Genomic DNA, 13,685 nt, shown 5'->3' on the forward strand with positions numbered 1-13,685 from the left:
GGGGGCACCAGACCAAGGCAGGGCACAGGTCGCTGTCATTGGGGCGAGCCTCTGGTGGTTACTGAAAATTCTTTGCTCCTGCGTGTGGCAGTCCCGCCCAACACTCGCACCTGTTGCTGTCACCTGGCTCCTGGCACTGTCCCTGATTGCTTGGTGCTGTCAGCAGGGACAAGCGCCATCAGCAGGGGCGAGCGGCAGCTGCCCACACCAATTGCCCCTGAGAGCTTCTCCACCTCCCCCTGAGGGACTATCAGGCAGCAGCTCGCTCCTGCTGCCGCTGCTGGTGCAGGCCCTAATCGCTTGGCACTGTCAGTGGGTGTGAGTGGGGCTGGCGCCATCAATGTGTGGGAGCAACAGTGGCAGGGGGAGCAGGGCTGCCGGCAGACAGGGGACTGGGAGCCATGGCGGGAGGGGCTGGGTGGGGGCGTGGAGGATGGGCTGAGACCCACCCCTGTGCCCACAAGGCCCACAGTTCAAGGTGCACAAATTCGTACACTGGGTCCCTAGTTTATTCATAAAGAGACTGAGGCCTCAGGAGCTTAAATAAGTGGCCTAAATTCACATCACTAGCTAGAGGAAGAGCTAGAACTGGATCCAGGTAGTCTGGCTCCAGAGTGGGCATAACCTTAAGTGCCACCTACATCAGGGCCCTGGCCAGTACATGCCTTGAGGGCCAGGGCCCTGAGTATCTATCTCCTTGGGGACAGCACAGGGCCTAGCAAACAGTCATACTGAATAAATGTCCGTAGGGCAAATACATAAAAATGAACAAAAGCAAAGATCCTCCTATTCATTCTCTTACAGGTAGGCAGGATGGTCCCAAATTCAGTTAGTTAGAATGAGGCCCAGAAGTGAAAGCAGTTGCCCCAGGTCACCCAGCTGGGGGTACAGAGCCCCAGAAATTCCTCCTTCCAGCCTGATCATATGTACCTGTCTACCACGAGAGTGTACAGAGATGAGGATGTCCCTAGGCCAGGGGTGGGCAAACTTTTTGACTCGAGGGCCACAATGGGTTCTTAAACTGGACCCAAGGGCCAGAACAAAAGCATGGATGGAGTGTTTGTGTGAACTAATATAAATTCAAAGTAAACATCATTACATAAAAGGGTACGGTCTTTTTTTTTTTTTTTTTTAGTTTTATTCATTTCAAATAGGCCGGAACGGGCCCGCGGGCCATAGTTTGCCCATGGCTGCCCTAGGCCCTGATTAAAATCTTGGCTGAAACAGACCTCTGAGAGCCCTAGTCATGACCCTGATGGTTGAGAGGATGATGGTCATCTACAAGCCAAGGAGAGAGTACTCTCCTCTAGGTCCCTGACAGATTAGGCAGCCTCGCCTCCCCCTTGCACACCTTGAGACATGAGATACTCCCTGTTCACCTGTGCACAGCTGCAGAAGTCCAAGGTCTAGCCATGAGGAGTTGAACTGTGTGCCCCTCCACTCAAATTTTGTATGTTGAAACTCTAACCCCCATTGTCTCAGAGTGTGAACTTACGTGGAAACTGGGCCATTGAAAACATAATTAGCTAATTAGGATGAGGTCAGACTGGTGTCTGAAGGTGGGCCTTTAATCCAATATGGCCTGTGTCCTTACAGAAGGACACAGAAATGCACACAGGGAGAACAGCTTGGGGGACACAGAGGATGATGGTCATCTACAAGCCAAGGAGAGAGACCTGGCACAGATCTTCCCTCACTGCCTTCAGAAGGAAACAGCCCTGGGACACCTTCACCTCAGATTTCAAGCCTCTAGAACAGTGGTTCTCAACCTTCCTAATGTCACGACCCTTAAATACAGTTCCTCATGTTGTGGTGACCCCCAACCATAAAATTATTTTTGTTGCTACTTCATAACTAATTTTGCTACTGTTATGAATCGTAATGTAAATATCTGATATGCAGGACATATTTTCATTGTTACAAATTGAACATAATTAAAGCATAATGATTAATTACAAAAACAATATGTAATTATATATGTGTTTTCCGATGATCTTAGGCGACCCCTGTGAAAGGGTCATTCGACCCCCAAAGGGGTCGCGACCCACAGGTTGAGAACTGCTGCTCTAGAACTTTGAGACAATAGGTTTCTGTTTAAGCCACCCAGTTTGTGATACTTTGTTACAGCAGGCCTAACAAACTAATATACCTGCAGACCTGGGTTTCAGTGCTGACTCAGGCCTTCAACAGTCCCATGACACTGGACAAGGCCCCGCTCCTCTCTAAACCTTAGGCTTGTTCCCATCATCTCTAGCACACTGCTTGGCACTCAATAAATGCTTTTGGGAAGAATGAACAGGACAACAGCATCCACCTTCCACATAGCTATGATAAGGATTATGTGAGATGAAGGATGGGATATGCTCTAACAAGGCCAAAGCCCTTGACACACGTGGTGATGCTGGATCGACAGACACACAGAGGGCTGGCTGATGTGGCCGCCACATCCTCAGCATAGAGAGTTGCTCCAGGCAGGCAGAGGTGGAAGGAGCAAGTTCTCCACCCATCAAGCCACAGACATTGCCTCAGTTCTCATCACATGCCAGCCCACCCACCCCACCCCCCACCCCCACACACACACACTGGGCCCTGGGAGTAGGAGAGGAGAGATCCTAAGTGCCAAGTAAAACCCTGCCCCATGTGGAGCCAAGACCTCCATGGAGGTGGCAGGCAGGTTCAGCTCAGTCAGCACAGGAAGAGCTTTCTCCACATCAGAGCTACCTTCGGGCCTGGGCTGCCCTGGAGACAGTGAGGTCCTCATCCCTGCAAGAGTACAGGGATAGCTGCAGTCCCCAAGTGTGAGTCTGGGTTGGACCAGCAGACCATCAGAAGTGACTGTGGAGCTTGTTAACCACCCAGATTCCTGGAACCCCACAGTGACTCTGAATCAGAATGTCCTGGTGGGCCCCTGAAGATCCTCTCTTTAATAACACCCCTGGGTGGTCCTGATCCAGAGCCAAGCTTGGGCACCCTGGACACAGAGCTCCATGGGTTGAGCAGAATTCCATTTGGAAGAGCTCTGACAACAGTGCATGGGGTTGAGGAGCAGGGGTGGACAGGAGACATGAGGGACAGAGGATGAGGAAGGCAAAGATGAAGACAAGTGGAAGATGATGATAGGTAGCTCACCAGGTGAAAGGTACCAACAGCCATTGAAAGGAGCCATAAGGGGTGGGAGAGTCAGGGAAGATATCAAAGAGGTGGGATTTGGCTGTGGTGAGAAAAGCCTTCTAGGTGGAGGTGATAGACGGTGAGACTGAGCCTGGTGTGTATAGAGGATGGAGGAGGAGAGTCACATGTTAGAAAGAAGGGGGGCAGGAAGAGTGGGCTTCAACCAGGGCGTGAAATGCCTTGAACAACCAGGAGGAGGAGCTTGAACTTCAACCTTAGGCAGCAAGGAGCAGCTGAAGGTTTTTGAGGAGGAACATGACATGAAGGCAGGCCTGTAGTAGTGACCATCAGCGGGGCTCAGAGGGGCTTGGGCTATTCCAGACTTACCAGATGAGGCTCCCTGTGGAGAGGGAAGGGTGAGATGACTGGGCCCAGTATCAGCACCCCATTTCCTGCTCACAGCAGCCCTGAAGAATGTTATAGAATGACAGTACCAACCATTAGGCCACTTGGAAGGAGGACCTGAGAGGGTGAGCTGGCAGCAGTTTCTCTAGGCTGGCAAATCCAGAGGGCTTGTCTGCAAGGCTGGAGTAACAGGCCCGCCCATGGGTAGGAAGTCCTAGGGGTGAGAGCCACCCCAAGCAGCAAGGCCCAGATCCCTCCTGTCCATGACCCTTTCCCAGCATGGAGGTGCCGGGAGCCGGTCCATGCTTGCTGTTTCAAGGGACCTGGCATATATGGCATACTTTTCTTAATATGTTTGCTCACCTTCTTGGCACTATGTGTTTTAACCAAGGTCACCTCTGAGAAAGGTTGTTTCCCCAGGTAGGGATTTTCCCCTGAAGTTAGGGAGGGAATAAAACCCCTCAACTAAGTGCCAGGCGGGTAATTAATCACTTTAACTATGAACAATCATGCTTAAGCTACATAATCTTTACTCCCTGGAATGGAGATAAGAAACGCCCTAACCTTTGGAATAGAGATTGATGGGATTGAATCAACTGGTATAAATATAGATGTAACAAGACAGAAAGAGACAGAGCTTAGAAGAGAATTCAGAAGACAGAACCTACACGGAGCCTGGAGACCGAACCTGGCTGGAGATCTCAGACTGAACCTGCCTGGAGAACCTGGACAGAACCTGGCTGGAGCTCCGAAGCAGAACCTCTCTGGAGATCGAGACCAGAACTTGGCTGGAGATCCTGGCTAGGCTGCTGATCAACTGAACGCTGTCTCCGTGTCATTCCTTCTTCGCTGACTCCGTCCACACCTTTGGGGACCCCTGGAACTGCTGGGGTTGGACCCCAGCATATGGCGCCCGAACAGGGACCCCTTAGGTAAGCCCCCCCACACTCGGGACGGAACGGACTCCACCGTAGGAAGAGGGTGGATAGTCTTCGCCGACTCCGTCCACACCTTTGGGAACCCCTGGAACAGGTGTAGGTAAGCCCCACCTCCCATTGAGAACCCCCACACTCGGGACGGATAGGACTCCACCAGGGTGCTACAGACCCCCCTATAGAGGATAAATAGGGTAAGAAGGTGGATAGTACAGAACTTAGATTGAGAAGATGTGCCATACTGAGTCCAAAGAAAGAAGACTCTGTATTGATTCTTAGATTGAGAAGGTGTGCCATACTGAGTCCAAAGAAAGAAGACTCTGTATTGATCTTTAGATTAAGAAGATGTGCCATACTGAGTCTAAAGAAATAAGACTCTGTATTGATCTTTTAACACATATGCTTGCTAGCAGAGGAGTTCATGTCCCAGTCAGACAGAACGTTTTATACAAGAAGTATGTCCATGCTTTTCTGAGGAAGGAAAGGTAAATGTAATGGCATGGGAGAAGGTAGGCCCAAGGAGCCTTATCCTTAACCCCACTGCAGCCTTTCTACCCTGGGAAAGTGCAGGATTGGCAAGCTCTCCCTGGGATGATAGATCAGGACTCAGATAATAGCGGAAAGCGCCAATCCTACTCTTAAAATGGATATAAGAGAGCATTTCGGGTTTTTCTTTTTAATGCCTGCTTTTAAAAAATAAAAAAGGGGGAATTTGCCGGGAGCCGGTCCATGCTTGCTGTTTCAAGGGACCTGGCATATATGGCATACTTTTCTTAATATGTTTGCTCACCTTCTTGGCACTATGTGTTTTAACCAAGGTCACCTCTGAGAAAGGTTGTTTCCCCAGGTAGGGATTTTCCCCTGAAGTTAGGGAGGGAATAAAACCCCTCAACTAAGTGCCAGGCGGGTAATTAATCACTTTAACTATATGAACAATCATGCTTAAGCTACATGATCTTTACTCCCTGGAATGGAGATAAGAAACGCCCTAACCTTTGGAATAGAGATTGATGGGATTGAATCAACTGGTATAAATACAGATGTAACAAGACAGAAAGAGACAGAGCTTAGAAGAGAATTCAGAAGACAGAACCTACATGGAGCCTGGAGACCGAACCTGGCTGGAGATCTCAGACTGAACCTGCCTGGAGAACCTGGACAGAACCTGGCTGGAGATCCGAAGCAGAACCTCTCTGGAGATCGAGACCAGAACTTGGCTGGAGATCCTGGCTAGGCTGCTGATCAACTGAACGCTGTCTCCGTGTCATTCCTTCTTCGCTGACTCCGTCTATGCCTTTGGGAACCCCTGGACCTGCTGGGGTTGGACCCCGGCATGGAGGCTTTTAAATCCTCCCAATGCTGATGACTCCCTCCCTGGCATGTCCATGCCCCATTGGCCCTCAGCTGCAGCCTTACACCCAGGTCTGTACAGCCTCTTTACCTGCCTATGGACCTCTCAAATGTAACACCTCCAAATAGGACTCTTCCTTCCCCTCCACACCTATCTTTGGCCCCCTGTTGCTCAGCTCAATCAAAGGCTTCACCACCCAGAAGTTCTTACATTCTGATCTCTCACAGCCCGTCCTTCACTACCTTCAGTTTCCTACACTCAAGTCCTCCTCCCTGCCATGACCAACCAACCACCATCACTGTCTACAAGGCAGTGAGGGAGAGCCTGTGAGCATGAATCACCTCTATTCACACCCTGCAGCCCTGTTTCCCAGCCCTTCTTCCCCCAGGTGGCTCCCAGTTCAGAGCCTGTCCACAGGGTACCTCATTTGAGAGGCCTGTTCCTGTCCATCCTATAGAGAATGGTTCCTCCTGCACCTTCGCTCCCTTTTCCTGCCTTATTTTTCTCCACAGCGCTTATTACTCGTTAACATTATATTATTAATTACTTATCTAGTATTTTTCTGTCTATGCTGTTTGAATTTAAGCTTTACGAGGGCAATGACCTGGTCTAACTTATTGACCCAGGGATGCTGGGCATGTAGAACAGGGCCTGGGATGTAGTAGGTGTTCAGTAAGTCTGTGTTGAATGAATGATGAATGAACCATTGAACTTAATACTTTAGTAAGAATTTGTGCAGCAGCTGGTGTATGCCACAAGGGAACAAAGAAGCGAATCAGGCTAGATCTGTCCTGAGAGCCCACACCATCTATGGGGAGAAAGAGACCAACATCTATGGCTAATTCTATCCAGCCTGTGAGCAGTGCTGGGGTGAACGAATGTGAACAGGGAGGAGAGTCCTGGGGAGGGGCCACCAGCTGGGTCCAAAGGTCAGGAGACACCCCACACCAGTTTCTCTCCCTGCCTCTCAGGGCCCTGGGCCACGTCCCACTCCCAACCAAGGGGATGAAGGAGACCTGACTCACAGTCACACTGATTGAGGGGTCAGTGAATGTTCAGAGCTGACATGTATGTCCCTCCTGCAAGGAGTAAACTTGGGCAGGGCTGTCGGGGGGAGGGGGATATAATTCCTCCAGTGAGAGGTCAAGGGCTTTAGCATCTGGGACCCCACCATCCTGCCCCACCCCTTCCAATCACAGGAGCACTGCCCAGCTGGCATGGCTCAGTGGTTGAGGGTCAACCTTTGAACCAGAAGGTCACGGTTCAATTCACAGTCAGGGCACATTCCCAGGTTGTGGGCTCCATCCACAGTTGGGAGCGTGCAAAAAGCAGCCAATCAATGATTCTCTCTCATCATTGATGTTTCTCTCTCTTCCTCTTCCTATCTCTTTGAAATCAATAAAAAAATATTTTTTTAAAAAAAATCACAGAAGCACTAGTGGAGCAGACAGGGCAAGGGAAAAACCTGGCCTTCCTCAGGCTTCAGAGCTTTGCTGAATTAAGTCTCAGCTCCTCGGCATGCCTCCAAGGCTGCCCATGCCCAGCCCTGCCCCCTCGTGAGCACACCACTCCCAAACACTCCAAAGTCCCCTGCCTCTGCAGTTCTGCTTAGGTTGGGCCCTCCCCTAACCCCCTCTGCCCATCATAGCCATATATATAACTTTGTGCATCCAGGCAGTTATTTATAATGATACCCCATTGGCAATAATAAAAATATACAACAGAGAATTGGTTAAACATGCTATGGCTCAGACAGGCTGAAACATTACACTGCCATTTAAAAAATCACATCACAGCCCTATCTGGTTTGGTTCAGTGGATAGAGCATCGGCCTGCGGACTAAAGGGTCACAGGTTCAATTCTGATCAAGGGCACATGCCCAGGTTGCAGACTTGATCCCCAGTAAGGGGCATGAAGGAGGCAGCCAATCACTGGTTCTCTCTCATCATTGATGTTTCTATCTCTCCCTCTCCCTTCCTCGCTGAAATCAATAAAAACATATATTAAAATATATATATATATATATATACTTAAATATATATAGTTTTAAAAAATCACATTACAGAAGAGTATTTAATGATGGAAAAACTATCTTGCTATAGTATTAAGTGCAAAAGGTAGGTTAGAAAACAGTACAGTTTGATCCCAATTATGTCATAAAAACATATTTTGTAAAAGAGTGATGGGATAAGCACCCAAGTGCTCACATTTTCTACACAGCACATGCATTTCTTTAATGATCCAATAAACAGAACATTTTTAAAGAATCCTACAGCCTTTGAGTCTCAGCACAGGCATCCTCTCATCCAACACCCCAATTCCCAGCTGAGAACAGCCTCCTCTCTGAGTTAGCTTCTCTTCTTGCTCCCTGCCCACTGAGCCTCCACAGTGCCAGCCACCTGGACAGTGGGGGAGGCTGTTGTGGCCCCTCCTGAGGGTGGGGGTAGGGCCCGGCCACCCTGCCTCCTTGCCTTCCCTATCCCAGGTCCTACCATCACCCTGGCTACCTCAAAGACAACCCTGACTGCATCCTCTCTCCCCATCTCTCAGCGGCAATTACAGTTTAAACTGGAGGGGCTAATCAGCTGCTCATTACACCCAGGACTGATTAGCAGGAATATGTTGTTGGAGATAACTTGACTTCAAAGCAAGGCCTAGTGCAGTGATGGCGAACCTTTTGAGCTCGGCGTGTCAGCATTTTGAAAAACCCTAACTTAACTCTGGTGCCATGTTACATTTAGAAATTTTTTGATATTTGCAACCATAGTAAAACAAAGACTTATATTTTTGATATTTATTTTATATATTTAAATGCCATTTAACAAAGAAAAATCAACGAAAAAAATGAGTTCACATGTCACCTCTGACACGCGTGTCATAGGTTCACCATCACTGGCCTAGTGCCTAGGAAGGAGACCCAGCTGTCAGCTCCCTGCCACACCCCCACCAGCTTCCTGGTTGAGAGGACAGTGTCAGTTGAGCCTCAGTCACACCAACCAAAACTGCCACCCCTTCTTGAGGAGGAGGGTTGGAGGCCTGCTGCCCTGCTGAACCACTCGGTCTTCTTTATACATGGTTGTCCCAGATAAAGGTTAGAAGTCACTTGTCCAAGTTCACAAGCAAGCTGGGGGTCAAGCCAGGCATCAACCCAGTTCCCACTCCTTCCCCACTTCCCATCTCTTCGGGACTTACTGTAGTTTCTCCACATTCTCTCACATGGGACTGAAAGGCCACAGATATCAGTCTGAACATTTGCTGGCTGTGCAGACCTGGGCAAAACTTCCCCATCTGAGCTTCAGTTTCCCCAATCTCTCAACCAAAGACCCAAATCCCCTTCTGAGTTGTTGCCAAGAGGTTCCAATCTGATCAGCATTTCTCAAAGTGTGAGATGCTGCCTGTCACCTCCCACATTCTGGGTGTCCTTCTCCTCGTGATACAGTCCAAGAGGCCATTTGCTGTGCTCACACAGAGCCAAGGTCACCTGGCTGCCAGTGCTTGCCACATATACATACATGGGGCTGTGCTTCATCCTGCCTGGACAGTGCCTGGACCTGCAAATCTCATTAAACCCCACACAGCAAAGCCAGCCTCTTAACAGCCTCTTGGACCCTGATTGTCTCAGTCCACCTGTTCCCACTCCCTCCTAACCTGCAGTCATGCAAACATTTTGTCAACAATGTGACAGAACCAAGGGCAGACTCCTTCAGCTCACCATTAGAGACCTCCCACCCCACACAGGAACCTATTAGCTGGCAAGTCCATGAAACCTTGTTGCTCAGAAGAATGCCCCAGGCTTCTGAGCTGGCTTCCAGAGCCCTGGTATAGGAAGAGTTAGTGGGAAAGGGCACTACACCGTCAAGCCTCCTAGACTGGACTTTATGGGGGAAAGGAGGGAAGGACGTACTCCCAGAAAGACTACCCCAGAATGGCTCTCCCTTGGGGATCCCACTTTACCCAGTGGCCCAGAATGGTTTCTTACCTCAGGTCTGGCAGGCATTTGGGGAGTGCAACTGGGCTGGTGTCAGCCTGGGCTTGACTCAGTTGCCCTCTTTGCCCATGGACACCAGAGCCTCAGAGCTGTGGGCACAGGAAGCTGTGAGAGAAAGAGGAGATGAGCTGTCAGCTGAAACAGGACAGCAGGGGGAAATTCTGGGGAGCAGTGGGGGGCTATGCATGCAGTTGGTCTGATTCCACCTGGCTGGGCAATAAACACTCAGGCATCTTTCACACACACACACACACATACACACACACTAAACACTCATACATCTTTCACACACACACAATAAACACTCATATATCTTTCACACACACAATAAACACATATGTCTTTCACACACAATAGACACTCATACATATCTCTCTCACACACACACAATAAATACATTTTTCACATACACACACAATAAACACTCATACATCTTTCACACACACACACACACAATAAACATACATATATCTTTCACACACACAATAAATACTCACACATCTCTCTCTCTCACACACACACACACACACACAATAAAAACTCACATCTTTCACATACACACATTCCCTCTTGCCGACACACTCACTGACACACACACACACACACACATACACATACACACTTATGCCACCAGCTGGGACAAGTTGAGCCCTGGGAGTACTGGGTTTCTGGCCCCAGGCAGAGGGGGATCTGAATATGCTTCCCCACCCACTGGCTCTGTGACCTTGGGAAGATAAGTCTCAGAGCCTCACTTCTCTCATCCATAAAATGGGGATACCATTCTGCCTGCCATGGCTGCTAGGAAGATAAAAAGAGAGAAGGGACTTGTAACCTGGCACACAGTAAGTATCCAGCTACCACCAGGGCCTGCCTTCCTTCCCAGCTCTGCCTCAGGAAGCAGGCCCCTGGGGGCTGGCCCTTGAGGGGAGCAGACAAAGCACCTGGGATGCCTACCAGGTGCCTGAGCCTCCACCTTATGATTCCCCAGGATATCTGCAGCTCTCACCCACCCAGCCCTCCCTTCCCCAGCATCTTCCAGTTTATGGTTTATTCCTTCACTACACATTCTCCAAGAGTAACTTGGGGCCCACCCACCACCCCACCACCCACCTCCGTTGGGGGAGAGGACACTAGGGAGTCCTGTCTCATTGGCAACAGCCCAAGCTGAAAGGCCACAGACATCAGGCTGAACGTTTGCTGGCTGTGCAGCCCTGGGCAAAAATTCCCCATCTGAGCTTCAGTTTCCCCAGTCTCTCAACCAAAGAACCCAAATCCCCTTCTGAGTTGTTGCCAAGAGGTTCCAATCTGATCAGCATTTCTCAAAGTGTGAGATGCATGCCAGTGGGGGTGCACAGGCAAATTTTTAGTTCCATAAGTATGTGTTTATTTTTCTGTGTATTAAAACAAATTGTCAGGCACATCACAGCTGCGATTTCATGGATGTATGGCTTGGGGAGTGCCCGGTAATGCACCTTCAAACGGGAGTCACTGCACAGACAAGGATTAGCAGATATGAGTGCAGGTGGTGCCCAGAAGTGTGGTGAAAGGCAACCATGGAAAATTGACATCTAGCCCAGGCCTGGCTCCTGGCAGCCCTCACAAGAATGAGCAGCTCGCTCTCTCCATGGAAGACCAGGCCAGACCCTCTTTTCCCTCTTCATTCCCCACATGGCACATCAGCACAGGCCCAGGTCCCCAGGGGGATTCACAGGGCCTTCCAGATGGGATAGATGGAGCTCAGAGACAGCTGCCATAATGAGGGCAGACGATGGCAAAGGCCTCTGACTCCCTTCCAAAACCAATATCCTATCAAGACTAAGGTGCAAATGGGTAGAATTTCTAGGCACATGGCAGGTGAAGATGGAGGGATTCTTTAGAGGCAAGGGTATCCTTGTTTCATGAGCACAATCTTCTCCTCTAAAAAGGATGTAGAGACATGGGCATTGAGCAGGTTCTAGGGCCTACCTTGGCCTTTCCGTCCTGACAACAGAGCCACAAAGGAGTGTGGACCCAGTAAGAGAGGGCCTACCTAGTCCACAGTGCACCAGTCCCAAACTATTCCCCAGGGTTGCCTCCTAATAGCTGCTAATCCTGGAGGACAGGACAGGACCCAATGGTACCAACCTAAACAGAGGGATAGCCAGAGCCTGGGCAGTTCCTCAGGCCTGGGTCCTCCAGGCCAGGACTAGCTAGGCAGTGTTCTTGGTGATAGCCCAAACTGGCTCCTGGTAGACAGGCACAAGCTAACCAGGCCCAGGCCAATCAGGCAGCCCTCTCCTGGCAGGATTCCTGACCACCTGAGCCTAGTTCCACTGGAGCCAGCAGGGCAAGCCATCCCCACAGCACCACTCCAAGCCCCCAGCTGCCATACTACCAGATAATGAATGGGCTTCCCACTTCCTTATCCCAGACTTTCCTGAAGCTCCTACACTCTCCTCAACAGCATCCCAAGGAGTTGCTATGGGAATGGGACCTTAGTCAGAACATAATGATTTGGGGCAAGGGAGGAGACACAAATAGAGCCAGTAGCTCTCCCAGACAAGGCCTTCATGTGTGCCAAGTTCCAGGAAGGACAAGAAATCCCACCTACAGGCCTCAGAGCCAAGGGGGTGAAGAAAATAATAGCCTGCCCTCCTGCCCTCCTGGCTCCTTCCCCCTGAGTGGAGTCCACAGAGGTCTGGAAAGCAAATGTCTGGATGTTCAATGGCATTACCCTGTGCCTTGGGGAGCATGGGACTTCCAGGGACACTGCTATCACATGATACTGCCAGAGTGGGTTCATATTGTGTGGGGCTGGCACCCAGTAGGTGCTCAGTGACACTGTGATCAGAGGATAGTGCTGGCATGTGTGTTTGTATATGTGTGTGTATGTGTGGTATGTGTGTGTGTGTGTGTGTGTGTGTGTGTGTGTGAGAGAGAGAGAGAGAGAGAGAGAGAGAGAGAGAGAGAGAGAGAGGCATGTGCCTACTCTGGCCAACACAGTCACAGAATCACAGTGCTTGAGAGACCCACTCTCACTATACATTGGACCTGCTCAGTGCCCAATGAGGGCTGGGGACACCCCGCAAGTCAACCAAAAAGTCAAGCCCAGAACCCAGGTCTCCTCTTCCCCACACCTGAACTCTTGACCCAACCACCCCCCCAACTCTTCCTCCCTCCCTCCATCCCTCCCTCCCTCCCTCCCTCCCTCCCTCCCTCCCTTCCTTCCTTCCTTCCTTCTTTCCTTCCATTTTGTACTTGATGATTAGGATACAAAGATGTAAAGGACGTCACTCCTGCCTGCCTAAAGCTCAGAAAGAAGTAAGGCCATTGTGGTCAGAGGGAGGATGCTAGGACCGAAGTCCAGGGGGCTGCAGGAGCCCAGGGAAATTTCCTCCAAAAACTGTAGTTATGCATTTCTGAGCCACGCTTCAAAGAGTCCTCAGGATTTCCCTGACTTGTCTCCCAACTACTCTATCAGCCCACACAAGGAGGCCTCACCTCCAGGAGGTAAAGGGGGGCAGGGGGAGTCCCCATTAGCAGTCCAGCGCCTAGAAATGAGGAACCATGAGGAAAGTGCCCTCGACTGCCCTCCCCTCCCCCAGGTTCAGCACCTTCCTACATTGTTCAATCTTTCCTCCTGTGAGTCAGACATTGTCCTTGACCTAGGGCAGGACAGAGAATGACTGAGCCCTAGTCATCAGTCTTCACCTATGGAACTCAAGTCCCCATCTCTTTGTCAGCTGCTTGCAAATTCTGTCCTGTAGTGTTTTTTTTATCTGTTTCTTTTGGGATGGGGTTTAGTACTGAGAGGGAAAGAGGACACCTTCCAGAGCTTGGCTTGGAAGACCCGCCAGGCTCTCCTCTATCCCACATAGGCCATGACTCCTAGCAGCTGATATAGACTCTCAGGACC

General features: G+C 50.1%; 1 protein-coding gene across 9 annotated transcripts in view; it reads right to left on the reverse strand.

The window, feature by feature from the left end:
- The window catches only part of LINGO1 (leucine rich repeat and Ig domain containing 1), a 270,078-nt gene that overhangs the window by 212,374 nt on the left and 44,019 nt on the right, over window positions 1-13,685 (reverse strand). For 8 of the 9 annotated variants that reach the window (XM_059656191.1, XM_059656198.1, XM_059656196.1 and 5 more), the window contains exon 2: window positions 9,782-9,895. The exons of the other annotated variant lie outside the window; for it this stretch is intronic. Coding sequence is in view for 5 of the 8 variants with exons in the window: in XM_059656198.1 (XP_059512181.1) it covers window positions 9,782-9,799 (18 nt within the window). In the remaining 3 variants the exon portion in view is untranslated. The remainder of the gene's footprint in view (window positions 1-9,781; window positions 9,896-13,685) is intronic. 9 annotated transcript variants of the gene reach the window in all.

The sequence above is a fragment of the Myotis daubentonii genome, chromosome 1, assembly GCF_963259705.1.
Source record: "Myotis daubentonii chromosome 1, mMyoDau2.1, whole genome shotgun sequence".
Classification (NCBI taxonomy): Eukaryota; Metazoa; Chordata; class Mammalia; order Chiroptera; family Vespertilionidae; genus Myotis; species Myotis daubentonii.